Below are 27,880 nucleotides of genomic sequence, written 5' to 3' on the forward strand. Positions count from 1 at the left end.
AAAGATATCAACATGAAAGTTTGTTAACTTATACTGTCTTGCTAATAAGCAGTGTATAACTTTTATAGAAGGTTTATACACCGTTTATGTGAAATTCGTTACTAATAAATCGTGGATAAGCCTCCTGTGTATACATCTGTTATAGTTATTCATTGAATTGCTTTTACAGACCAGGCCCCTTGTATAAGCATTGTATAGCAGCGAGTAGCGGAAAAAGAAACGAGTGAGCAGTTTATTTTCGTGGTATTTACTGTCTGCAGTAATATAATCATGGTGAAATATTCGACTTATCAGTTTAACATTGAACACACATTGAAAAAATGGACGATAACGTTGATGATCTTCACAATATTTTAAACATAGAAGACATACACTATTTAGAGGTTATGGAGGCTAGACATCTTCGTAGAGTAACACACTTTAAAGAGACGGAATGAACATGAAAAACTTTAAAAGAACTGGTGGTTGGGTGTATTTTTGTGTAATAATGTGTTACTGCTTAATGGACTTTTGAAATTGCGAGTTTATTATACATTATTGCCTCTACAAAGATCTTTCTCAAATTTGAGTATAAAAAGGAACATATTCCTTGACATAAAAAAGGGTATAACTTGAAAACTGTACGTAATATGATTTTCATACTTTGTAGTTGAATAAGCAGACACATGATGTATAAATGCATAGTAGAAACTTTTTTGATCAAACCTTTCTTTTAGCTACAAAGCAGTTTTTCCTTTCTCCTGAAAAATAAGGATTTTGGAATGTGTACCCTTTTCGACTCACCGATTCAATTACAAATGCCTACGTTTTCCGTACTGTCTCAGTTAGGAGCTGAACTGACACTAAGATCACGACAAAGACCCAGTGTGGTGGATTTGGTCAAAACTAGCAAAGACTGCCAGGAACTGGACCCGGGTCTCTTACAGATAACACACATATAAGAGACGCAAAGAAATAAAAATATAACAGAAATAGGGGCAAGAACATAAATTATGAAGAGAAACAAAAAGATCACATAGGCAAAACAAAGGGGCCAAAATCAAATAGATTATATTAATCATACCTGGCCCATAATCAAAATACAAAAGATTCACAGTTTATCACACCTTCACACTCGCTTACCTTGATAAAAGACATGATGAAAAGTTAGGTACAGGGGCTTGGCATCTACCATCATTAAATGAAGAACATAAATTTAGGTGGGTACAAAGTATTTCTTTTATGCACATCAGGTCTAAACAACCATAAGTTTAGGGAGTAACAGCACCTTATCATAACATTCTCCCTTTCAATTCATAAGGTAAGACATAAAGCTCTCAACAATCCAAATCCACGTCCCCCGAAAATACAAGATCATTAAGTAAAAGAGCTTAAAACAGGAGAAGAGGGAAGGGTGCACCGAGCTCATAAAATAAAGCGAAGAGAAAAGGGACGGTTACCATGGTTTCATGCCAAACAACTAAGATAAAATGGAAAGCCATCCCGAAAAGAATAAAACATATTAAACTAGAAAATAGGTCAAGAAAACCAATGACAGCAATGAGAAACGAACAGTTAATAAGTAAACTAGACACAAACGGTATCACGGATCCAAGGGTCAGAACCACCCATGCTCACACAGAGACCATAGAGGTAAGGTCGCCGAATAAAGGGACGTGTAAGAACGTCAACACACAGCACATAACAAAATAAACAACTGCTCTCGAGCTCAGGCAATATGAATCAGAAAGTGGTCCATCATAGAGAGACGGAGTGTCTCCAACACCAAAACATACAGAAACAGGCCAATCGCATTGTTAGCTTGTATTCATACCACGCCTTTGTAGTGGACATGAAATATACAGAACACGCAATAAAATAATAGAACATAAGCTCAAGCAGTATGTTAAAGAAGCGACATGAGTTAAAGGTAACAATTAAATTGAAATAACAAATAACGTAGTTCAACCTATTCAATACAAGTAAATAAGAAATGTAGTGTTACATTCTTATTTTATTATAAGCAGAAGCTGTACCGGTTTTGACCACCAATCTGGGTCATCATCAGCCAAATAAAAATACAAAAACAATGCATAGGAAAACAAGAAATTAAAGGATGAGTCTTTCACGAAAACAGTTTAAGAAGCAATACAATGTAATGAGGATTAGCACTGCGCGATTTTAAATAGCAAAATCTAGAAAAAGTAGGTCAGTCACTTATATGAAGTAAGGCGCAATCTTCTGAAGAGTAGCACAACACATGCAATGTTCGGCACTGTGTCTCAAAATGTTTACGAGAAGAGGTTATTATGATGAAAGGCAGATAAACATGTTTTGAGGTTACGATGGTATCTCTCGATTAGAGAGTGAAGAGCTTCACTAACCTCCTGCATTAATATGTTTGCAAATGTCTTTAAACACTTCCTTACGATGTGCTTACGTCTTGACATGGTGCTACTACTCTACTCTACTGCATGACTCCACTCCCGTATGAACGATAAGAGTGTCAACTCTCCAGACAGTGGTAGAGTAACGTAACTAATCTACTCTACTCTACTCGCCTCGCTACCCTACCCGTGTAAACCAGCCTTTCTTCCGTACAAAATGCTGCTATCTGGCATGTGAATGACGAAATAATAAAAAATAAAGGCCGGTAACTATGGATCGTTACCATGACAGTTTCCGCAGGAATTGAGGGTACCGATAGATCGTTATCTTGAAAGCATAATGGTTAATATTTGGTTTGCACTGAGCAAATACTGCTATTCCATCTTCTAGGCTGTTAGGAAGGAAGCTTGAAATTGCAATTTATATTTGAAACTACTGCAAATTTGGTTGTATTTTTTTAATGTATTGATAATACTATCCTGCCCAAGGAAATGAAGTAACATAATTATATAATGTTCTTAATAGAGTTTGATAATAGTTCCTTACAGGTTTAGATATTTTACAAATATATAAAATGAGCTGAAATGCTTTAACTGTCTTATGACTAGCCCAGTATTACAAAATTCTGAATTTGTATTTCCTACTACATATCAAATATAATCATAATGCTGTGTCATTCGTTCATTCAGCATATATAAGTGTAAAGTATGTAAATACTAAAGGTATCAGCTGGTTCTGCTACCTAATCCTTGATGAAATGGTGTGTTTTAGAAACCACAGCAAATCTGGTGACACAGCTGAACATGCCACTCGGTTTATTGCTTTGGCCAAGGTTGGAAACCCTAACAAAGAGAAATGGCTTTATGCTTTTAGTATAGATCCTATTGATAGAATGAAAGCAAGTATTCTCTACCAGCCAACAACTGATCAAACATATATTCCATATACGGGCAGCATGCTGCAGGATATTGGCAAAAATTCCAAACAGGTAGAGTATTGTAAAAGTCAGTTTTATACTACATTACCTGAAATACAGCAATAATTGAGTTTTATTTCTTTGCTAGGAGGAGCCTGCACAGTTCTTTTATGATATGAAACCTCCAACTGAGGAGAATACTCGTAAAAGACAAAGGAAAGAAGGTGGTGGACCTGATCGGAAACAGCGGCCTACTTTTGACCAAGGTGTATATTTTAACACTTCAACTTTCTAATTTTGTGTTAATTTATTTAATCAGTATCATTTTTAATTTGAAGTGCATTAATTTCCTTTGAAAGTAATTCCTGTCTTAGTTATTATGTACAGTCTAGCAATTTAAAATTACGAATCTAGGATAAATCCTCTTTCAAGAGGTTTGGTGTGTGGAGTGAGACTGAGAGGAAAGCAGGATAAGATACACACACACGCGCGCGCGCGCGCACTCTCTCACTCTCTCTCTTTGATGGTAAGAAATCCAGAACAAGTGTAGAAGAGACAATATAGATATAATATCAGATCAGAGTTGCTTAGAAATAAGATTATAATGATGATGACAGTGTGCTTTTATTGCTGTAGTACAGTAAAACCTTGATGCATCGTTTTTCAATGAGGAGGTTGAAAATGACAACCGATGCGGGAAGACGAAAAACGCGGTCAACAAAAACTAGGTGGAAAGCAAAATAATAAAATGCTGGTACTGTTTGTGGATATTTTTCCGTCATGTAAATATGTTGTTATAATAACAACAATAATGGCGTGTGGCCTCCAGAGCCGGGTGCTGGTCTTTCAAGTTGTCATGTACGCACCTATGAAAATGTGGCCCTACTTATAGGATGAATTCTGATGCTTCAGTTGGCACACACAGCCCCCGAACCATCAGAATTAACCAAGGAAAGTTAAAATCCCCGACCCAGTCGAGACCCCTTGAACCAAAGGCCAACGTGCACTAACCATTTAGCCATGGAGTCGGACATGTTCATAGACTATTATATGTAACAATAGCAAAAAATATTGCAACTATGATACTATGGTGAAGGCAGCAGGAGAGGTAGGAAAACAGTGGCTTTATCGTGTGTTGAAAGTAGTATGGGAGGAAAGGAAGACCCCTGAAGATTGGAAGAAGGGGGTAATCATACCCATTTTCAAGAAGGGGAATAGAAAAGAGTTTAAGAACTATAGGGGAGTCACATTGATATGCCACTGTGCAAAGGTATTTGAGAAGATTTTGGAGAATAGAATCAGAAAGAGGGTGGAAGAAAAGTTAAGAGCAGTATGGTTTCAGATCAGGAAGGTCCACAGTAGACCTTATATTAGCAGTAAGGCAACTACAAGAGCGTCATTATGAATGGGGTTAGGACCTTGTGATGGCCTTCGTGGACTTTGAGAAAGCTTATGATCGTGTGTGTAGAAACAAGTTATGGGAAGCCTTACTGAGAAAGGTGTTGAGGAACAGACCGTAGAAAGAGTGAAGGAGATGTACAATGGGAGTGTCAGTTGTGTGAAAATAGGAGGAGAGAGAACAGGTTGGTTTGAGCAAAAAGGTGGATTAAAACAAGGAAGTGCTTTGTCACCTTTGCTCTTCGTAATAACAATGGATGAGATAATGACAAAAATGGAAGGAAAATTGGGAAAGGAAAAATGAAAGTGATGATGTTTGCAGATGACCTGTTAGTCTGGGGAGTAAAGGAAGAGGATATCCAGGAACAGTTAGATGCTTGGGTAGATGAGGTGGAACAAAATGGAATGAAATTTAATGCACAAAAGAGCGAGATAGTGATCACAACTAGAAAGAAGGAGAGACCTACGAGAGGGATAATGCTTGGAGGGGAACAGCTTATGAAGGTAGAGAGTTTCAAGTACTTAGGAAGTATCATAGAGGAAAGTGGAAGAAATGATAAGGAAATAATCGAGCGTGGAAGACAAGCAGGAGCATTCCTGTAAAGTGTCAGAAGCCTGGTTTGAAGCGAGGATGTCCCTCAGAGAAGCAAAAGGGTGATATACAGAGTGTACTATATACCTACTCTGACATATACAGCTGAGACTTGGATAATGAGGCAGGGAGCTGTGAATAGAATACAGGCAAGTGAAATGAAATTTCTGAGAAGCAGGATAGGAGTGACAAGATGGAATAAGATGAGAAATGAGGAGGTTTGAGATATAGTAAGAGCCACTACAGAATAGGATAGAGGCATCTAGACTTCGATGGTATGGACACATGAAGAGGATGACAGAGAAAAGGATACCGAGGAGGATGCATGAAATGGAGATAACAGGTAAATGGCCAAGAGGATGACCAAGAGACAGGTGGATAAAAGGAGTGGTAGAGTGTGTACAGAGAAGAGGAGAGGACTGGGCAAGAGTGACTAGGGAGAAGTGGTGGGAAGACAAGAGGAGATGGAGAGGATTATGTTCCAAGCAGACCCGGCCAACGGCTGGAAACTGCAGATGATGATGATGATACTATCATCATTATCATTGTATAGTTCCAGTTTCTTGGGTACTGTTAATAAGCCTCTTCCACTTCTTCCTGTCCATATACATCTTGTCATGGAGAACATCATCCACTGCCCATCCTCTTGTAACTAGATCAACCTTGATCGTTTCCATCCATTGGGTTTTATGTCTTCCTGCAGGTCTTTTCCCCTCCACCTGTTTTTCCAAATTCATTCTGGCTGTTCTTGTAGACTCCATCATCATCATATGCCCATACCGCTGTAGTCTGGATGTTCTGATTCGGTCTAATAGGGATGTCTTTATTCCGGCTTCTTTCCTCATCTCGTCTTTTCTTAACTTATATAATATATATATTATCTGATGACCAGGCAGGCACCAATTTTTGGAAGTGAGACAAAGTCTCTCATAGTGCATTGGCACTGCTGGTGGCTTCAAGTAGCCTATGCAGTGGCCTCCTTGGTATGCACTAGCCATGCGTCTTGGTGGGTGTGCTAAGTACCAATTGATGAGCCCAACTTAGCACATAGGGGCGAAATGCAGGCAACCAAGAATGAGTTAGCTGGAAAATTTATAATGTCCAATAATGTACCATAAATTGGTATTTCTTAACTTGTCCACCTTGGTCTTCTGGATGGTGGACCTAAGAAATTTCGTCTCTGATGCTTGCAGTTTTGATGAATCTCTTTCTGTGAGGGTGCATTTCAATACCATAGGTCAGTATTGGTATGAAATAGCTGTTGAACATCATTGGTTTGGCCTGTTTTGGAATCATGTCATCTAATAAAAGTGTTCTTGTTGGTAGAATTCTGATCCCTTTTGCACTCTGTTTGTAATTTCCTTTCTGACCAAATTACCACTGGAGTTTACACTTCCAAGATAAGAAAAACTATCCACACACTCTAGCTGGTGGTCTCCTAGTTTTACACTTGCTGGAAGCCCATTTCTGTTGACTGCCATCACCACTGTCTTGGTCTTGCTGATGTTGAGGTTATATTCCTGGAACTGGAATTTCTATACATTGAGTCTGGTCTGTACTTCATCTTCTGTTTCACCCCAAATCATGATATCATCAGCAAAGGCCACTGCATTCAGTTCACCTAACTTTACCTTGACGTTCTTCATTATATTGTCCATAACTGTGATTAACAGTAGTGGGGATAGCACACTTCCTTGATGAACTCCACTCTTGGTATCAAACCATGATGATCGTCCTTCCCCAATTTGTACACAGCTAGTACAGTCTTTGTACACTATCCTTACCAGTCCTTCAGGCACTCCCAGATCTTATCTTGTATAACACTATCATAGGCCTTTTGTATATCCAGGAATACAGTGACTAGTTTCCTAGGTTCTTGCCTTTCTTCCAGTACTTTTCCATCAGCATGCAGGTGCTAAAAATTAGATCCATTGTTGATCTGTAACTTCTGAATCCACATTGCTCCTCCTCTAACTGTGGTTCAGTGTTGGTTCTCAATCTCCTTTCTGCTTTTTCTTCTCTAGAATTTTTAGCCCATTAGGCAGCAGAGTTATTACTTTATAGTTGGTGGGTTTCCATCTGCTGCCTTTCTTAAACAGGGGAATTATAACGTCCTTGCTCCAATCTGCAGGTATTTTGTTGTCTGTCCATACGGCATTTAGTACTCTGTGCAGCCATTGTATGCCCTGGATACCTGCTGCTTTTATCATGTCCGCATTCACTTCATCTGCACCTGAAGATTTTCTTTTAGGCATAGATTTTAAGGCTGTCTCAGTTTCTGTCCAGGTGATGGGAGGCTGCTCATGTAGGCTTGGGTTTCTGATTCTATATTTTGTTTTTGAACTGGTCTATTTGGTAGGTGGTCAAAATGGTTCTTCAGGACTTCTCTCGTGTCACTTTGTGTCCTAACCAGATTTCCATTTTCATCTGAAGTGCTGTTATGGTATTCATATTTCCTTTTACCTTAACATTATACAGCAGTTTCTTATTTTGCTCTCACTCTTTCATTCCACCAAGGTGTTTCCTTCTCCCTTGTTTTCATACTTGTCTTTCCACAAACTTAAGTTGCTTCCTTAACCAATGTGTCCCTTAGTCTGGTCCATTCTGCCTCTCCATTTTTCCTTTCATCTCTTGGTAACAGGGTTTTTATCCAGTTCTGATACTCAGTTCTCTTATCCTTCTTCTGGAGTTCCCATACTTTGATTTTTTGGCATTTCCTGTTCTGTACTTTTGGCACATAGAAGTTTCTCAGGTCCGCTACTAACAGACAGTGGTCACTGTCAAGGCGCTCGCTGGGTATTACTCTGACATCTGTTACCATTCTGCTCCTTTCTTCATCTGAGACGACATAATCAATTACAGTCTTTTGTAGTCCATTCCAACTGTATCGTGTTATCTTATGGCTCTGTCTCTTCTTGAACCAACTGTTTTCCACCACCAACCCATTCCTCATACAGAAGTCAAGGAGATGTTCATCTTCTATATTTTCTTCTACCATATCCACAAGGTCCCATTACATTCTCATATCTGTTCTATCCTAATCTGTGCATTCAGATATCCTATAATGATTACTCTCCCTTTACTAATAACTTTTTTTTCAAATCATCAAGGAACTGGTTCTTATCCTCTTGACAACATCCAGTTTGAGGTGCATACTCCTGTACCAAAATTAGTTTTTCCCTAAATGCACAAAAATGAAATGGTGTATGGCTTTTAGTGCTGGGAGTGTCCAAGGACATATGTGACTCCCCAGGGACAGGTCTTTTGATTTGACGCCCGTAGGCGACCTGTGCGTCGTGATGAAGATGAAATGATGAAGACGACACACACCCAGCCCCCGTGCCAACGAAATCAATCAATGATGGTTAAAATTCCCGATCCTGCCAGGAATCGGGACCCCTGTGACCAAAAGTCAGCATGCTAACCGCTTAGCCATGGAGTCAGACCGTAAATGCACAGTCACCTTTATTATTCTCTCACTAACATACTGAATGTCAGCGACTCCTCCTAGATCTTTACTCATGATGAAACCAACACTATTCTTCATTTCTTTGTCATTTCCATGCCAATACAATGTATACTGTTTTCTTAATTTCTTCATTCCTTTCCCTCTCCATTTGGTTTCACTCAGCCCCAGTATCATTAATTTCCTCCTTTCCATGAGGTCCACTAGTTCTTCAGATTTTCCTGTGAGACTGAGTAAGTTGATGGTCCCAATCCATGATAGTCTCCTCCAGGACATTTGCAAGACCCTGTCTATTATCAGGCCATAAACCATCATCCCTGACATGACTCTGCTCAGGCTGGCATCTTAATTTATTTGATAAATGCGTTCCGAGGCTCTTATGTGTTTTGAAAGCAACTAAAAATAAGCTCTTTTACTGGCTTGCTAGGGCTAATGTAATTGAGGATTTTCTTTTGGGGTTTACTCCCTTAGCCTTTGAGGATCCCTCCTCATCCCACAAGGCAGTGGGTTCCATCTGTTGTAACCCCAGAGGAATGGGTTGCCTCCTCCGCCAGCTCCACCATACTGAATCATATTCTCCGTCTTTGCTGCCATTGAGGTTTTCACTCGTTACCCTGAGCTGGGACCCTTTATCAGATGTTACACACCGGCTCAGTGTGCTCTGGGACTCACATAGGCAGGGGTGCCTCTAAGGGGGTCCGTACCTGTGCAACCATGATATACGTGATGAAAATTACCTGTGTAACCATTATATACGTGATGAAAATAAATGACTTTTTCGCCGTTTCTTTTCACTTTGCTTTACATCTTGTAATAACTGAAAACTTTTAAGGTCAGTTCTCATATTGCAAATTAATGATGTACATGGACATTGAGGAGATAACATGTATTTTGATAAAGATTCAGTAGACCCTTCGCAAGCGATATGGTAGAGAACCAACACGGCGGCGCTTGGACGATGTCACAGAGGTTAGAATTTCAACGTGTCTCAGACGATGTCACAGTAGATTATGCAAGGCTGCCAACTTAGGCACTAGTTAAAAGACCAGGTTAGTGAAAATATTATTGGTCTGGCTTGGTTAGCTCCGGCTTATAACAAGACAATTGGGCAAGGGGCAACAAAGCTGTCAACATGCCTCTAGCATACCACACACGCCACAAGGTACTATGCGATTAATCACCCTATGACTAATTAAAACATATCCGCCGCACACCATGACTATTTTAAAGTGCGATTTTCTTATGTTCAACTAAGGCGGCAGCCCTAGCCAGCCAATAGCAACACAGAAAATGATGGCAAATTTGAGTTCAACAGTGTCTCTCTTTTAATTATTGTAAATAAGAATACTTCTAGGGGTCGGTTAGTGGGTTGAGGGGAAACGTTGGCATCATAAGGCTCGTAACGAGGTTGCACGTGAATAACTTGTGAACAGCATTCCAGCCTACAAGATCCTTGCTCAAGACTAGCAACTCGGAATCGCTCATACATTCTCACGTAACAGGTTGCCGCTATTATAGGCCTGATAGATTACAATTATAGGCCTGTGCTAGAGTATTGAGCTGTCTCTTTAAATTCAAAACACTTTTACATATATTTTTCTTACATATGATCTATCAATGCGGAAAAATTGTGGCGGAGGACAAATATTTTTTTTGATGATCAGTGCGATAAAACGATAGTTTGAAGAACGACAGATGCGGGGAAATTTAACATTGGTTTATGTGGAACATTTTTAGGACAGGATAAATTGAATGATGAATACGGGAAAATGACAGTTCCGGGGACGACACATCAAGGTTCTACTGTATACAACCTGTATACAGGTATACAACTGGTCAGGGTTACCTGCTGTAGCAAAGATGGCCGCAATTCAGCTCATTGAGCAGGTCTCCAACTCATTGAGCAGGACTCCAGCTCAGGCAGGTAAGGGAGCATAGTATGCGCTCTGATGGAAAGTACAGCCTCGCAGCTGCTTGCATGGTTCTCAGTTACAACTAGTGAAGGGGGTACATATCTAAGCATTTAATCTTTTAACAGTTTTATTGTGCCTAATGTCTCCTTCTGTTCAGTGCATTAGATTATGGTGAGGAAACAACATTAAGTGATTGATAAGTTATATAGTATACAAATGCCTTTTGCTTAGTGGTTTCTTGATGCTCATTTTACTTGCTATTATTCCCCTTGGAACTAATTCGAAGTATTATTCAGAAGGGAGTGATAAGTTCGACAGTTGCATGTCTTTAATTTATCCCAAAGGCAGTGACAATTTCAACAATCCCCCCATGGCGCAACAGCCCAGAATGGCCATGGCCTAATAAGCGACCGCTGCTCAGCCTGAAGGCCTACACATTACAAGGTGTTGTGTGGTCGGCACAATGGATCCTCTCGGCCGTTTTTCTTGGCTTTCTAGACCGGGCCGCTATCTCACCATCAGATAGCTCCTCAATTGTAATCACGTAGGCTGAGTGGACCTCGAACCAGCCCTCAGATGCAGGTAAAAGTCCCTGACCTGGCCAGAAATCGAACCCAAGGCCTCCGGGTAAGAGGCAGATACGCTACCCCTCCACAGCGGGGCCGGCAATTTCAACAATCACGTGTCTCTAATTTATCCGGTTGTTTACGTTTTGTCTGGAGCCATCAGTTGTCTTTTTATTTCTAAGTCAAATATTCATCATCATTTTCATTTCCCCTTGGAACTAATTTGAAGTATTCAGAAGGCAGGAGGGGTGATGATGGTAGTTTTCCACCGTTGGTCTCCTTCCACCACTCCTCCTCAGTAATAGTATTCCAGTCCAGTCGTCTTTTTCTTATACTGTTCTTGACAGAGTCCATCCATCTTGCTCTGGGCCTTCCTCTTGCCCTCTTTCCTTCTATCTTAGCCTCCAACACTTGTTTTTGGTATCCTTTCCTCCTCCATCCTCATATGTCCAAACCGTCTCAATTTATTCTTCTCCTATCACTCAATTTTTCTACCCCTATCTCTTTTCTGGCCTCAACATTTTTTAAATTCTCTTTCTCCTTCTCTTCCCTACCATACTCCTCAGGAACTTCATTTCACTGGCCTGAATTTTACTCTCATTTCTTGCTGTCAAAGTTCAAGTCTGATGCTTACGTTTATATAGGGGTGTAGTACATCTTGTACATTATCTCTTTACATTTCATAGGAACTTCTTTGTTCCACATCAGGTTCCTTACATTTTGGTAGAACGTGTTTCCCTGCTTGTACTCTTCTGATCTCCTTATCTCACCTTGCATCTTGTATTACTTCACTTCCCAAATATTTGTAGTATTTGACAACCTCAGAGTTTTTTCTCCTGATACTAACGATTCCTTTTCCTTTTTTTCTCCTCTTGTCATCACCACTGTTTTGCTCTTCTTCACTCTGATTTTCATGCCATATTTCTCAATATTGTCATTTAAAGCCTCTATTGTTGTTGGATTTGCACTTCTGTATTGTTGATTCCCCAGATCACTATGTCATATGCAAACAACAATATTTTCATATCCCCTCCATATCATGCCTTCGTTTCCTTTAGAATTTCATCCATAACCATTATAAACATAAGTGGAGCCAATACACTTCCCTGTCATAGACCAGTTTGGTTTCTAAACCAGTCTGTTCTCCCTGCTGGAGTCTGGACACAACTGGATCAATTCTTACACCTTGCTTTCAGTAGTTCCCTTGATTGCCTTCCACATCCTTTTCTTTCCAGGTTTTCCCCACACCTTTTCTCTGTTAACACTATTGTATGCTTCTCTAGATCAAGGAATACCATCACCAGATCTTTTCCATATTCCCACGTTATACACTCTAAAATATCTCAGGACGCCATTTGGAGGCGCTCATTATGATTTCAGGCGGTGGAGCTTGTCATCGTTGTTGGAGCTGCCCAAAATGCACACCAGTGCATTGAAGAGATGCCAACAAAGTGTGTGTTCCCCTTCACTTCATTTGTTGGCAAAAACTTCAGACCGATGCACTATAACGCCCACCCCCATGTTGTTCATTGTACAGTATGTTGGAATTCTTTTTTGAGGGGTTAGTATGTAGTCCAGAGCTCAATCCCATTCAGTGCCTTTGTGGCATGCTTGGGCAAAATGTCCAAAGAATGTTTTTTGGAGTAGCAACTCATATTTACAATATACCATATACAGGTCCTTGCACTGAAAGGCAAGAGGGTAGGAGACCACATCCAATCTTAAATGTGAAGGAAGTTATTTTTGCAGTCATGGAAAACAATCCAGATGCAGTATACAGATTATAGCACGTGGTATTGGTGTATCAAACTGGGCAGTTCACTTAACTCTTGACGAGTTGAGTTTATATTGCTGTATGTCTGTCATTTCATATTTATCCCCTATGAATAAAGTTCTGTTGCTGGTTAATTTATTAGGCACATTATACAGACTTTCTATTAAGAGTGTGAATAACAGGCGAGTCAAGTTTCATACAAAATGGAGCATCTTCATAACATCTGCAATTAGGCTGTAGAGCAGTCACACAAACTGTTTGTGCAATGAAATATGTTCCTGTGATCGTTTGACTAACTAGTTGTAAATTACCTCTTATATTAATGACTGAGTAAGTTGACAAGCTTTGGGTCACGTAGATATGTAAGTGTGTGTTGTTAAAAAAATTGACTGATGCTTATTTGTAATTTCATTCAATCATTCATTCATTCTAAGATGATGATAATAAAAGTACTGTTAAAGCCTTTGACGTATAATACTCTAGCTTGTCACTGTTCACTAATTTTAACAAAATTTATTTTCTGGTAGAATGTGTTAAATTGTCCTCAATCTTAATTGGCTGTTGATCTTTACGTTAAGCCTTTAATCCTAATTATTCGTCACTACTAGCGACTAGTCTTTTTTGCAAGTTGCTTTACTTCACACCGACACAGGTTTTATGGCGATGATGGAGGAAAGAGCTAGGAGTGGGAATGAAGAGGCCTTAATTAACCTCGATTCGCCTAAGATTTTATTTTTTGAGTATCATCTTGTAACTTTCAGTGTTGCATAATGTGCATATGGAGATCCCGGAAAAGGTTTAATTTTATTTATTCGACATGTAACTTCTGAGAAAAGGCCCATGCCATATAGGGCACGTTGGGCGGTAGTGCTGTCTTTTGTTTCACAAATGGGAATTTGGATGTTATTCTGCATTTGGCTTACAGATACGCTTTTATCCAGTACTTTCCTTTGTAAATCATCAGTATACAAGCTTTTCTTCAATATTTGAGTATATTACAAAAGTAATGTTGTTCCAGAACTATTAAAAATACCTAGATGTTTGATTTTTGGTGCTAGGGATGATTTTATAGGGGGGTTTAAATGACCTGAGTTGTTAACTGTGTGAGGAAATGAATTTATATTTTAAATAATAATGCTAAAATCTCACAAGCTACCCAAATCACTTATTACATCTTGAGGCAATCAGAAAGTCTGTATGAGGAATTATAGTAGCGGTATGTACAGAGATAAGTCACCTGTTCATGTGAGTACAGCACTAACGGTAATGTTCTGAAAGGCAAGTACACACTACCTTTGTGCCTATGATAATCAGTAAAACAGTCTACACATAAACCTACATTGCACTTGGTACACTGGGTTCTAGGCCTAGCAAGCCAATTTTCTCTTCGCTCCTGGAATTGTAGAAGGCCAGTGATGCATTCCATTGTACCGAAGTTCCTGCACTGCATTATGTCCAAAACAATGAGATCTGCTGATCATTTGAGCATTTTGGTAGCGTGAGAGATAAACCTGGACAATTGCTCGTTGAAAATCAAGGTGAGAAAAGCCTTCTCAAGACATGGGTTTCAGCTGCCATACATTATGCATTCCTATATCGACAATCCAGGCAAATATTGCCCATCACCACTTTTTTCTCCGTTTGCTCGAAGCCGGCTACCAGGTAAATTGTCGCAAAGCCATCTCCATCTTCATCCCTGCTGTCATCATCCGACAAAACTGCAGCATCTGGAGGCTCGATGAATACCTTTTCTACGTCGAATAGCTCATCATTTTTCATCGTGTCGAGTACTTCTCGTAATGAAATTCTCTTAGAAAATGTATGAACCCACAAATGTAAAGCACATGAAAATACGGGATGAATAACTGCATAAAAGATACAATTCAACAAGAAAATCACAATGTAGTGTCAATTTTATGTGGAACTTTTACTCTGTGTGATTAAAAATTGTTGAATTAAAACGCATAACTTACAGCCTACATATTATGCGTTGCTAGGTTTATAAAGAAGAATGAAATGAACGGAAAGTGACATCAGAACTATAACAATTATAGGCTGAGTTGTGCCGGGCAGAAAGACATCACTTCTGCCCAGCGTGCCAGATAAGTACCACCAACTACTTCAAATGAAAGGAGACCAATCATAACCAAGGCATATCTTAGCTAATCCCCATACATATAAGCGCCTTAGAGAAAAATATAGCACAACAGGGTCCATATAAATAACTATAGAAGTAAATCAGGAATTAGGGCTGGTTTACACGGGTAGAGTAGCGAGGCGAGTAGAGTGGATAGTAGAGCTACTAGCATCGTGTAAACGACTGGGATAGTAGCAAGTAGAGTAGAGTAGCTAGTACGCAGTAGAGTAGAGTGGGTTTCCGCCGTGGTAAAGTAACTCAACCACTATCCTACTCCCTCCACCGGAACCGAGCTCCGAGAGCTGGTGGAGAAGGCCGAGAACGCTCGATTTTTCAGTTGGCGCGTCATTCACCTATTCCATGTGTGTACTGACGGTATTCCGCTGAGTAAACTGAGCATTTTTGTGCGTTTATTTGGTGGAAAAATCAAGTGTACAAAAGAAGAAACATGTAAATTTGTAGAACTGACAGTGAAAAAAGAATGTTTATGGAACATAAACAGCATTATTTACAGAAACTAAAATATGAGACGGGCGGCGGAAGAGGACTTGATTACGAAAATGGGTAAAGAGGGTTTTGGTTTTATGGAACTTAAACAGAATTTTTTTAAAAGTATGATGTACCTACAACCAAGAACTAACGAAAATTCGTAAATTCAAGAAGTCTGGAGGTGGTGCCGTCGACATCTACACTCCCTCTCTTAAGTGGTTTAATAAAGTATAATTTGCAAGGTAATACTGAAAGCCGCCTGCCTCTGGTGTGGTTAGTGTGATTAGCTGCCACCCCCGGAGGCCCGGGTTCGATTCCCGACTCTGCCACGATATTTGAAAAGTAGTACGAGGGCTGGAACGGGGTCCACTCAGCCTCGGGAGGTCAACTTAGTAGATGTGGGTTCGATTCCCACCTCAGCCATCCTGGAAGTGGTTTTCCGTGGTTTCCCGCTTCTCCTCCGGGCAAATGCCGAGATGGTACCTAACTTAAGGCCACGGCCTCGTCCTTCCCTCTTCCTTGTCTATCCCTTCCAATCTTCCCATCCCCCACAAGGGTCCCTGTTCAGCATAGAAGGTGACACCACCTGGGCAAGGTACTGTTCATCCTCACCAGTTGTATCCCCCAATCCAATCTCTCATGCTCCAGGACACTGCCCTTGAGGCGGTAGAGGTGGGTCTTTCGCTGAGTCCGAGGGAAAAATCAACCCTGGGGGGTGAACAGATTAAGAAAGAAAGAAGAATATTAAAAGCCACGACGTAACATTATAGCTCAGTGATATTAAGGGGAGGTGCACCTTTGGAGGTCAAACAAATGCAGGTGTATTGTCCTATAATGGAGAACAGACCTCCCTCATTTCGATGGAAGAAGGATTTTAAAAATACCTAAACCTATGATAGTTTCGAAGATGCAACAACAAATATAAACAAGTGTCAGCTGGATTGTCCCTTTAGATGAAGGTTTCTCAAGTTTCAGTGTTACACAGCGTGTTCATCATGTGTCTCGACGTGTTTAAGTTAGACAATGATGCGGGACTGTGTACTTTAATCATATTAATAACATACATAGGGATCTTCTACCTCGTATCACTTGACAATGCCATTAATTTTAAGCAATAACAGTAATGTCCGCAACAAATAGAATAATTTTCATATTTTGCTTAGAATATCTAAAATAATTATTGTTTACAGTACAATGTCAGATCTTGAAACTTATCTCTACACCTGGGCCGTATAAGCAACAAACAAACGAATTACCGGTATATAAATAGATCAGTAATTGGGGTATTTATGGCAAAGAAGCTACTACAAATTAGGGCTATGCCAGCGTGATTTACAGTGGACTGATGGCTATTATCATTGGCCAAGAACTTCAGTCACCTCAGGCTTAAATCTCGGTGTTATTGCATTTCTCATCACTGTGTTGTGTCTTTGAATTTGCGGTGTTATAGCATCTAACAGTGTCTGGAAGTTATCAGGCTTCGATCTCGTACACTTTCTGTATTCTTCTTTATACTCTGTCGCAAGTTCTCTCAGAATGAATGTTGATGCCCCGAGAGTATATCTCCTAAGCCAGCCTCTTACCCATTCCCTTCTTTCCTCATTTGCTTCTTCTAATGCTTCACTAACCTCTTGCATTAATATGTTTGCAAATGTCTTTAAACTCTTCATTACGATGTGCTTGCGTCTTGACATGGTGCTACTACTCTACTGTACTCTATGACTCTACTCCCGTATGAACGATACAAGTGTTAACTCTACCAGACAGTGGTAGAGTAGAGTAACGTGGCTACTCTACTATCTACTCTACTCGCCTCGCTACTCTACCCGTGTAAACCAGCCCTTACTTATTTCAAACAAGACTTCTTTATATGTCGCTATGCCGTACAAATGAGCACGGTATACTAAAACAAACCGCTTAAGATGTTAGGCGGGACGACAATACCATAGTAAACAATACAGTGCGCGCGGTTTCAATGATAACAGACATACATACATACATACATACATACATACATACATTATCATTATAGACTGTTATGCCTTTCACCATTCAGTCTGCAAGCCTCTGTGAATTTACTAAACGTCGCCACAATCCTCAGTTTGCAACTAGTGTTGTGGCCTCATTTAGTTCTATACCTCTTTAACTCGTTAGAAACCGAGTCTAACCATCGTCGTCTTGGTCTCCCTCTACTTCTCTTACCCTCCATAGCAGAGTCCATTATTCTCCTAGGTAACCTATCCTCCTCCATTCACTCACATGACCCCACCTCCGAAGCCGGTTTATGCGTACAGCTTCATCCATCGAGTTCATTCCTAAATTAGCTTTTATCTCCTCTTTCCGACTACCCTCCTGCCATTGTTCCCACCTGTTTGTACCAGCAATCATTCTTGCTACTTTCATGTCTGTTACTTCTAACTTATGAATAAGATATCCTGAGTCCACCCAGCTTTCAATAATAAGAGTCCAAGAAAACGGTGCAGTTTGCCGTGCCATATATGGCACGCTGGGCGGATCCAGGTTAAGGTGTGAAAATGGGAAACCACAGAAAACCATCTTTGGGGCTGCCGACAGTGGAGTTCGAACCCACTATCTCCCGAATACTGGATACTGGCCGCAATTAAGCGGCTGCGGCTATTGAGCTCGGTGACTAGTCCTGATTCTACTTACAAAAGAGGGTGGTACATGAAGCAATGAGTTTTCTTTGTTTAATGTATGTTTCTTATGTTGTAGTAACTAATCACTGTACCAGTTTTGTTCGGTTTATATGTAAGTGAGTGGTGAATGATCTGATAATGTACCATTTTTCTGTATTTCAGGGAACTTTACTTTCTTAATATTGTTTTGGGTTTTTAATGTTGTTTCTTCTTCATTTTAGGAACCTGTTGGTTTTGCTTGGCTAGTCCAGAAGTTGAAAAACATCTCATCATTACCATTGGAACTGAGGTAAATCTTATCTTTATTCAGAGTAATGTTTTTTAATACACCATTTAACGTGCTTGAAGGTATCACGTGCAGATTTTTTGTTCTTCCACTTTGGTATAAAAGTGGTACAGGGTGTTCAGAACCTAGCGCCATGCATGCTCCACTGGGCCCGGCCTCTGCTGCCTGGCAGACAGCAGGCAGCCTCTCTGAGACTGCAGCTATAGCTGCCTGACTGAAAACTTATTTTATTGAAGTTTATTCATACCTGTTTGATCATTTTAAGGCCCTTACAGGCAGAACTTATAGCCATGCCAATTCTTGGGAGAACCACTGGATCGATTTTTTTCAGATTCTGTTCCATCCACGCTCACATTACATGAGAAATATCCACTACTGTCTGGTGTATCGCATCACTGTTATTGCATGTCTGGCATGTTCATATAAACCCACTCAATTGCAATTAACAGATGGTATGTAACAGCTTGGCTTTGAAACCACTCGCCTTTTCGGTTGACCGCTAGATGCCAGCTGAACCGGATTCCAGGTCCAGTGCTGCATGCTTGGCGCTAGGTTCTGAATGCCCTGTATTACTACCTCTTCTACGTTTCAGTATGGTCACAAGAAAAGTAAAATGAGTCGCATTGTTTCCCTCTAATGTGTCGTGTTCCTATGGTTGTATTAGGAAATATTACGTAGGCTTCCTCTGTAGGATTGAAGCCTGTAAATTTGGTCAGTAACCTTGAGGTTAAACCTCTTTAACACTAGGATGAAATCCAGCCTTTTCTTAGTATTATGAATTTTACGTGTTTCGGCTCTGCGATGTAGGGTTTGGAGGGCTGGTTCGAGGTCCACTCAGCCTACGTGCTTACAATTTAGGAGCTATCTGATGGTGAGGTGGTGGCCCCGGTCTAGACAGCCAAGAATAATGGCCCTGAGCATTTGTCGTGCTGACCACATGACACCTCGTAATCTACAGGCCTTCGGGCTGAGCAGCGGTCGCTTGGTACGCTAAGGCCCTTCGGGGCTGTTATGCCATGGGGTTTGGTTTTCCAAGGTGGGTTACTGTAGTCACATTCTAGTTTGTGAACTATGGGCGACGGCTGAGAGGCCGAGGAAGTGGTCCTGAGAGTCAGGATATCAGTTGCTATGAAATAGAAGTGAGCTTCTTAAACATATTCTGAGTCGTGGCCCTCATTTTGCTCAGGCGGCTAGGACTATACAAACACCGTGGTCCTTAACCCGTTAGAGGAAAGGTTCCCACTGGGACTATGTGTAAGTAGGGTAGCATTCTGCTTCACAGAATTTACCGAACTCTGAATGTTTTAAACAAGCCTCGGACCTATGGGAGTTACGGAGTCCCACCTCCATTTGACAGGCGAGGGACTCCTTGGAAACAACTTGGCGAACAATGTGGAATTCGATGGGAGCTCGTAATATTAAAGGGGCTTTTGGAAGGAAGTAAGTAGAACTGGCTGATTCAGCAAAATGGATTCATCTAGATGTGTTAGGAGTTAATTAAATTTGAGTAAGGCGGAGATAACGGGGAAGAGATAGGAGATAATAAAGTGATCTTAACAGGTGTTAAAAAGGGAAAAGCAGAATGTGGGGTAGGTCTGTTCTTCAGGAATACTATTGCATACAACATCATTTCTGTTAGGCCTGTAAATGAATGATATGAGTAAATTTATTTGTTGGAGGAGAATTACAATGTGCGTTCCATAAGTAATACCAATATAATGGTCCGTTATTGGACATTATAAATTTTTCAGCCAACTTATTCATGGTTCTGACCATTGTAAACTATTGCAACAGCCAATACGGTAAGGTATAAAGCAACAGGGAGGGATTCGGTTAGGTGTAAATGTAGTAAGCAGCCTATGCCGACGACTTGGTCTTAATGGCAGATTGTGCTGAAAACCTGCAGTCTGATATCTTGGAACTTGAAAATAGGTGCAGTGAGTATGATATGAAAATAAGCCTCCCAAGATTAAAGTGGTTTCATTCGGGAAGAAACCAAATAGAATTGAAAATCTGGTAGGGAATACAGAGCAGAAACAGGTAGACCATTTCAAGTATTTACAATGTGCATTCTCGCAGGATGTTAGTGTAGTAAGTGAGATTGAATCAAGCTGCAGTGAAGCTAATGCAGTGTGCTCACAGTTGCGATCAACAGTATTTTGTAAGAACCGGAGGAAACCATTTTTTCAACGGTCTGTTTTCAGATCAACTTTGCTTTACAGGAGTGAAAGCTGGGTGGACACTGGGTATCTTATTCATATGTTAGATGTAAAAGACTTGAAAGTAGCAGGAGTGATCACTGGTACAAACAAGTGAAAACAGTGTCGGAAAGGTACTCAGAATGAGGAGGTAAAGGCTAAGTTAGGGATGAACTCAGTTGATGAAGTTGTGCGCATAAACCGGTTTCGGTGATGGTGTCATGTGAAGCAAAGAGAGGAGGATATGTTACCTAGAAGAATAATGGACTCGGTCATGGTGGGTAAGAAGTAGAGGGAGAGCAAGACGACGATGGCTAGACCCAGTATCTAATGATTTAAAGGTAAGGGGTATGGAACTAAATGAGGCCACAGAGCTTGTTACAAATGAGGATTGTGGGGGAATTTAGTTAATTCACAGAGGCTTGCAGATTGAATGTTGAAAGTCATAATAGCCAATAATGAAGATGTATGTATATATGCAATGTATGTATATATTAGTTTTACATACCGGTAATGTGTTATATCCAGGCAAAATTTTGACTTTTCAAGTGAAATGAGTTGTCATAAATTTTTTAAATGATACTGCTTTTGACGTAGTAGTAATTACACTGTATACCAAGAAGAGCCAGATATCATCTGACAAGATGAATATATAATAAATATGTTTTACTTTATCAAATATTATATATCCATGCTATTTATTAACAGGAGTAAATATTTGTAGATCTTTTTACCAGCTTACATTATAGCAGCTGTAACATTGATGAATTACTGCATGAATTAAAGGTGACTCTTGTAAAAGAAACCACGAGCCATGCTATTTATAATCTGTGGTGAAGCTCTGTTAAGCCAATATTGGGCTATTGAGTTCAGCAAGTTTCAATACATATTATTTATGTTATTTTGTGTGCTACAGCATGTGAATGCTTTCTCAGATGAATAATTGGAAGAATATATATGGGAAATGAATTTGTAGGATAAGATGCTGCAAATTTATATGAGTAAAATGAGTTCTCATATGATTGAGAAAATGACAAATGTACCCTCTCATCAATGAATTGCTCATTAGAGAGCAAGTGTTTCTACAGGTGGAAATAGGAGTTTCAGTTTTTGTGGCAGGTATGTCAGCGTACTTCTGTTTTGAAGCAGACAGTTCCTTGGTTTTTTATATTATGATTGTAATTGAACTGGCTTATGCAGTATCAACTTTTTCACCTGTAAACAAATGCAACAAAGGAAGTAATATAAATGAAACAAAACCCCTCATGCTTATAATTGTTGTGATTCTAATTCTGTGCATTGATGAAAAGTAAAGAGGTTGTAAGTAAGTTGATGTAGAGGTTGAGGTCAAGAATCCTCGCTGATGTCTGCAGTAGGAGCTAAAAAACACCTCTCTTCGTAACACTGAGTAGACACACATTGTGTCTGGGAATACAGCATACAGACATGGACATCAGAACATAATGGTGGAGACTCCATGCCGAACACTAGTAGTAGTGCTGGGCTGAGTAGCTCAGACGATTGAGGCAGTGGCCTTCTGACCACAACCTGACAGGTTCGATCCTGGCTCAGTCCGGTGGTATTTGAAGGTGCTCAGATATGTCAGGCTCATGTCGGTAGATTTACTGGCATGTAAAAGAACTCTTGCGGGATAACATTTCAGCACCTTGGTGTCTCCAAAAACCATAAATGTAGTTAGTGGGACGTGAAGCAAATAACATTATTATTTATTACTACTAGTAGTAGTAGTAAGTACTCGGAATACATAACAGTTGTACATTGATATTGATATGATAAAAATTGTGCTCAAAAGCTAGAGGTGGGGAAAAGTCTCAGGAACTTGAAGTAGTGATTCTTATAATGTATGCATGTAGAGTATATGAAGGTGAAACCTTTCCTAATAAAGCCCTTTTTGAAAAAGAATGTCTGCTCACTCTGCTCTGAACACAGATATACATGTCTGACTGTCATTTCTGAAAATGTTTGTCAGGACTTCAGAAAAAAAGTGTACAGAAGCCTACGAAATGTGGTATTATGGAAGAATGCTTAACGTGAGTTGGGTCAGTCATATCAGAAACGAAGAGGTATTGAAGAGAGTAATTTGGTGACTTGACTGACAAGAGAGATAGGTTGGTTATGTTCTGAGACACTCAGGACTTGTTTGTTTTGCTTAGGAAGAAGAAATATGGGATAAAAGTGGCTGAGGGAGACCAAGGAATAGGTATGACAAACAGATAAAATGGATGTATATAAAATGATGACAAGATATGCCCGGGATAGAGTAATATGGAGAACTGTATCAGACTAGGCCAGCAACTTACGTAGGTGTTTACCTAAGTCATGGTGAGGTGATATGCTTGCTTTTTGTACTTGGCGAATGATGATCCTTCTAAGCATCCTTCTGAGCTTGGTCTTTCAGTGTTAAAATATCATTATCATAATGAAAGTCTGGTGTAAAGAGACTTTGAACACATGACGCACAAATGTAAAAATGTCTTACCATTTCAGCTTCCTTTCATACTGATGGAAAGCAACATTTTGAATTTTTGTTAATGTTGTTATTTTATTCTATGATGTAAAGGTTTATAATATCATTGCATAGGAAAGTTAGTCTTCCTCTGTTTGTTTCTTAGTTTGGTTGGATATTTCTCAGAAGGAGAGGTAAAATGAGGTGAACAAGATGTTACTTTGCTTTCAGATCTGGTTCTGCTTTGGATTTAAGAAAGCGCTGTAATACAATTTAATATTCTCTAACTCAGTTCAGAAAAAAGTAGGCAGGTAATCTTTTGAGAAGCTCAACAGTGAAATACTTGTCAAGGCAATGTTGTGGGAATGATCATGCTTGAGAATAGGGAGGCAGTACTCGTTGTTTTCCATAGAATCAGTTTAAAGTTCATCAAGCAAATTTGTCACTAAGGGAAAACTAGAACATCCAATCATATGATTGTATACAGCTGGAATGTATTTAATGCATTTCTTTCTTTTTTATAGGTTTATTTGGCATTGGCTAAAGGAGGTTTGCTTCCTGATCATGTACTCATCTTGCCTGTGGTACACCATCAAGCTTTGTCATGTGTTCCAGAGAGTATTATGGACGAGATAAAACAGTATCCTTTGTCAACTTGTCCCAAGACAATTGAGTGAAAACTGAAATGTACCTGTATGTGTAGTTGCTTGCTTTCAGGACTCACGTTGAAACCTCATCATTGGCAGTTTTCCATGATTTCCTCACTTTTCACACCAAGCAAATGCCAGGGCTAAGAAATTGTCAGCCTCGTGATGTTCAAGCAACTCTGCAGCAAATGGTCCTCCCTTGTTCCTTATTGAGGTCAGTTAGGTACCTAGGGATTCCATTTCAAATAAACCTTTGAATAGCCTTCTTACCCATGTGACGCCCCAGATAAGCCTGTCTGCACGTTGAACAGTCGCCAATGTTACAGCTGCATGTGGCCATCCTGGTAGCTGAAGATCTGACAGTCTCGCTTTGCCCAACGTCTCCTATTCCACAAAAAGAAATTCAATCACAGCTCTCTGTTTTATATATACTTCATGTGCAGTAGTCATTTTATAACAAAATTGTTATGTTACCATGACAGTGATGCCAAGGAAGGTTTGTAGTTAATGCTTATAAAATTTTGTTTTACTTTAACATTTCATTTCACAACAGCAATGAAGCAGATCTGTTTTTTTTTTTCCACTGAGAAACTCTGTACTAGTGCGAGGGTCACTGGAGGGACTCCATTTTATCATTTTAACTAACGAACTGAAGCGCTATTAAACATGTATGAAATACAGGCTTGCAGCAGCTGGTGATGACACAGAGCCATTGGATTTATAGAAATCCTCTCAAGACAGGGTTTTGTACCAAGAGAGCCAGTTTGATTTATTATGACATTACAGCTATCTTGCTGGATATAGACTGTTAGATTTAAGTTCATAGTTAGAAATAAAACCAGTATTATGAAGAGACGATTAATTAAAATGTTTGGGTGTGTGTCTGAGTTTTCTTTAACAGATTACAGATTCCAGGATGCTTTGAAAAAGTTTTATAGAACATTTGAGATGGTACCCGTTTTCTTTGAGAGAAATTATAAGACTTCTCATCTGCAAATACAAGCCGTTCCTGTAAGTTCACGTAGTGCTGGCCAACTGAAGGATATTTTTCAGGTATATTTTCTTATAATCATTTAATCTTCCATTGACTGGGAAAATTGCATGATTTTTATGCTAATGTTGAGATAGAATTTTATTAACAGGGATCTAAATAGACTGCCATTACAGGGAGTGTATATATCTTTTTTTTTTTTTTTGCTTTATGTCGCACCAGGAAAGGCCTAGGCGTTGGAAGGAAGCGGCCATGGCCTTAATTAAGGTACAGCTCCAGCATTTGCCTGGTGTGAAAATGGGAAACCACGGAAAACCATCTTCAGGGCTGCTGGAAGTGGGATTCGAACCCACTATCTTCCGGATGCAAGCTCACAGCCGCGTGCCCCTAACCGCACAGTCAACTTGCCCGGTGGAGTATAGTTTAAGACTTCAAACTTCTGCTCATAGGCTGCGGGAATCCCCAAGAGAGCAGCATACGGCTTGTGTCCAGCTAGGCTTGATAATACTATATTTACTCAGGTAGTAGACCCACACTTTTTTTCCTTTTCACTTTTACATCCAAACTATGTGGGGAGAGGTGTGTGTTCCAATATGCGATAACCTCAAATTTTTGTGCAGTGAACACAACTTTTAGGCTATAAATTGTACGTGTAAACATTCTACACTATTCTTTAACAAACCAATGAATGTATTCCGAGTTTTACTGGCTGTTTTCATTGGAAGGCAGTATTTCTAAATTTAAAAACACAAAAAACTCGCTACAAAGTTTCATCTCACTTCATACTCGACCCCTTAGAAAAAGGGGATAAGAGTATTGTATTATCGTATTATACAAAAGAGCTTAATGGCCAGTTATTTGCCTCTTGTCATTTGAGCAGTAGGCCTACCGCAGAGTAAACCTGATCACCAGTTTCATTTGAATTATCGTCGTCTAGTGCCGCCAACTTCACTTCTACCGGCGTGTCGTCATTCCAGATGATGTCATCTTCACTGCCATGCACTGCCATTAAGAGCATTCGAAATAATGTATTTTTGAAACTTTAAAAAATACCGTAGTTTTGTTCCAGACTATAGAGTTGAAACTGTTAGAATTTATTCGCATATGGTTTCTGGAGATGTTCTCTGTTTTTCCCAGTTGGTGTATGTGTAGCAGAAACCATCCCTTCTGAATAAAGTCGTGTTGTAGAAAGCGTGCCAACTGAAAACTTTATTTTAAAGTATACTTCATGCTTGTTCTCTACATTTATCACATCAGGATTTACCTAGTGATAAGCACCAATATGAGGGGCTGATGACTTGGATTTTGGACCCCTTTAGACTAAAAGCATCATCAATTCAGTATTATGCTATAGATGCTGTTTTTAGGTTAGCTATGCTATCAAGTGCCCGGATAATGCCAGAATTTCCATGATGGAAAGAATAAAAATAAATAACAAGAAACTTGCCGCATTTGTGGATGTCTACAGGTGTGGTGTGGCGGTAATGTGTTTTATTATCGTAACTAGCTGCAGTACCCACGTTGATGGGACAATCATATAGAATCTGCAAAGTTATCTAACTCCCCTGCTACTTTCCGCCAATATTCAGGCATGCTGTTTTACTCGGAATGCAGCAGTAATCCCATCTTTCAGAGTTGAGTGGCAGCAGAAGTGACAAATCACATCAAAACAATGGCCAATATGTTATTGTTGATCAGTTTTATACCCCCTGTGGGTGGGGAACCAAGCCGAAGAATATACCCACGGTGTCCTCTATCATAAGAGGCGACTAAAAGGGGCGCCCAAGGTATTATTGTATTAGAACCATGAAACTACTTGTGATTAGTACCACCACGCGGTGAACATCATGGGTCGCTTTTACTTGCGCGTAGTACCACTATGTCAGGTACCAAATAGGTTTGTGATTAGTAGCAACAGACTGCGTAGCCAGCTTTAATAGTGACACCATGATTCTGGATTGCCTATGATTAGTACCCTCTATAATAGGAACACCAGGGGATATTGTGGGTCCCTGTGGTTAGTACACGTATGTGATGAACACCATAGGTTTGCGTTGCCTGTAAATGGCGCCACAATGTGCGAAGTACCAAGTGCTTATTTCATTACCTGTGAGTAGTACCATACACTGTGGAATGCCACAAGTCTACGCTAATTTGATTAGTACCACAACATGACAAATACCATGGTTCTACTTTCCTAGTGATAAGTACCATTATGAGGAGCTGATGACTTGGATTTTAGACCCCTTTAGACTAAAAGAATCATCGACTCAATATTATGCTATAGATGCAGTCCCTTGGTCAGTAATACTGTTATTTCACGTCAGTTGCTGTGAATGCAAGACATTGTGGGTCGGATCCTTTGATTGTTTTAAATTCTTATCCACCTATTCATTCTTCATCCTCACGTTTTGTTTTAAATTCATATCCACCTATTCATTCTTCGTCCTCACATTTTGAATTCTGGTCAGTGGAGGATTTTCAGAAGTGGAAGGTCAACAATAGAGCCGATTTTCATTATGAGACAACTAATGGAAAAGCATTGGGAGTACGGGAATGATATGGTGATGACATTCATTGATATTGAAAAGGCATATGACAGTGTCCCCAGGACGAAAGTTTGGGACAGTCTGGTGCAAAAAGGAATTGGACAGGGATTAATAAAAATGATCATGGCATTGTATAAGGAATGTTGTAGTTGCATGCAAACACAAGTTGGCAGGACAAGTTGGTTCAAAATAACTAGTGGGCTGAGACAGGGAAGTGTTCTATCACCAATCCTGTTTACAATAGTAATGGATGACATCATGAGAACAGCAAAAGCAGCATATGGAGGAAGAGAAATGAACATGATGTTATTTGCAGACGATATTGTGATTTGGGGAGAAGACGACAGGAAGGTTCAAGAACAGTTGAATGTGGTGAATGGGAAGATTGAAGAATGTGGATTGAAAATAAGTGTAGAAAAGAGTAAAACTCTTGTTATGACTAGAGGGGAGAAAGAAGGGAAAGGTCA

General features: G+C 39.9%; 1 protein-coding gene across 1 annotated transcript in view; it reads left to right on the forward strand.

Annotated features, from left to right (window-relative positions):
- LOC136873838 (CWF19-like protein 1) overlaps nucleotides 1-27,880 on the forward strand; it is a 131,308-nt gene that overhangs the window by 68,604 nt on the left and 34,824 nt on the right. Inside the window, exons 6-10 of the mRNA XM_067147107.2 lie at nucleotides 3,139-3,355; nucleotides 3,432-3,549; nucleotides 18,497-18,564; nucleotides 23,751-23,866; nucleotides 24,782-24,926. Of these exons, the coding sequence (XP_067003208.2) occupies nucleotides 3,139-3,355; nucleotides 3,432-3,549; nucleotides 18,497-18,564; nucleotides 23,751-23,866; nucleotides 24,782-24,926 (664 nt within the window). The remainder of the gene's footprint in view (nucleotides 1-3,138; nucleotides 3,356-3,431; nucleotides 3,550-18,496; nucleotides 18,565-23,750; nucleotides 23,867-24,781; nucleotides 24,927-27,880) is intronic.

This window comes from Anabrus simplex, chromosome 5 (genome assembly GCF_040414725.1).
Source record: "Anabrus simplex isolate iqAnaSimp1 chromosome 5, ASM4041472v1, whole genome shotgun sequence".
Taxonomy (NCBI): Eukaryota; Metazoa; Arthropoda; class Insecta; order Orthoptera; family Tettigoniidae; genus Anabrus; species Anabrus simplex.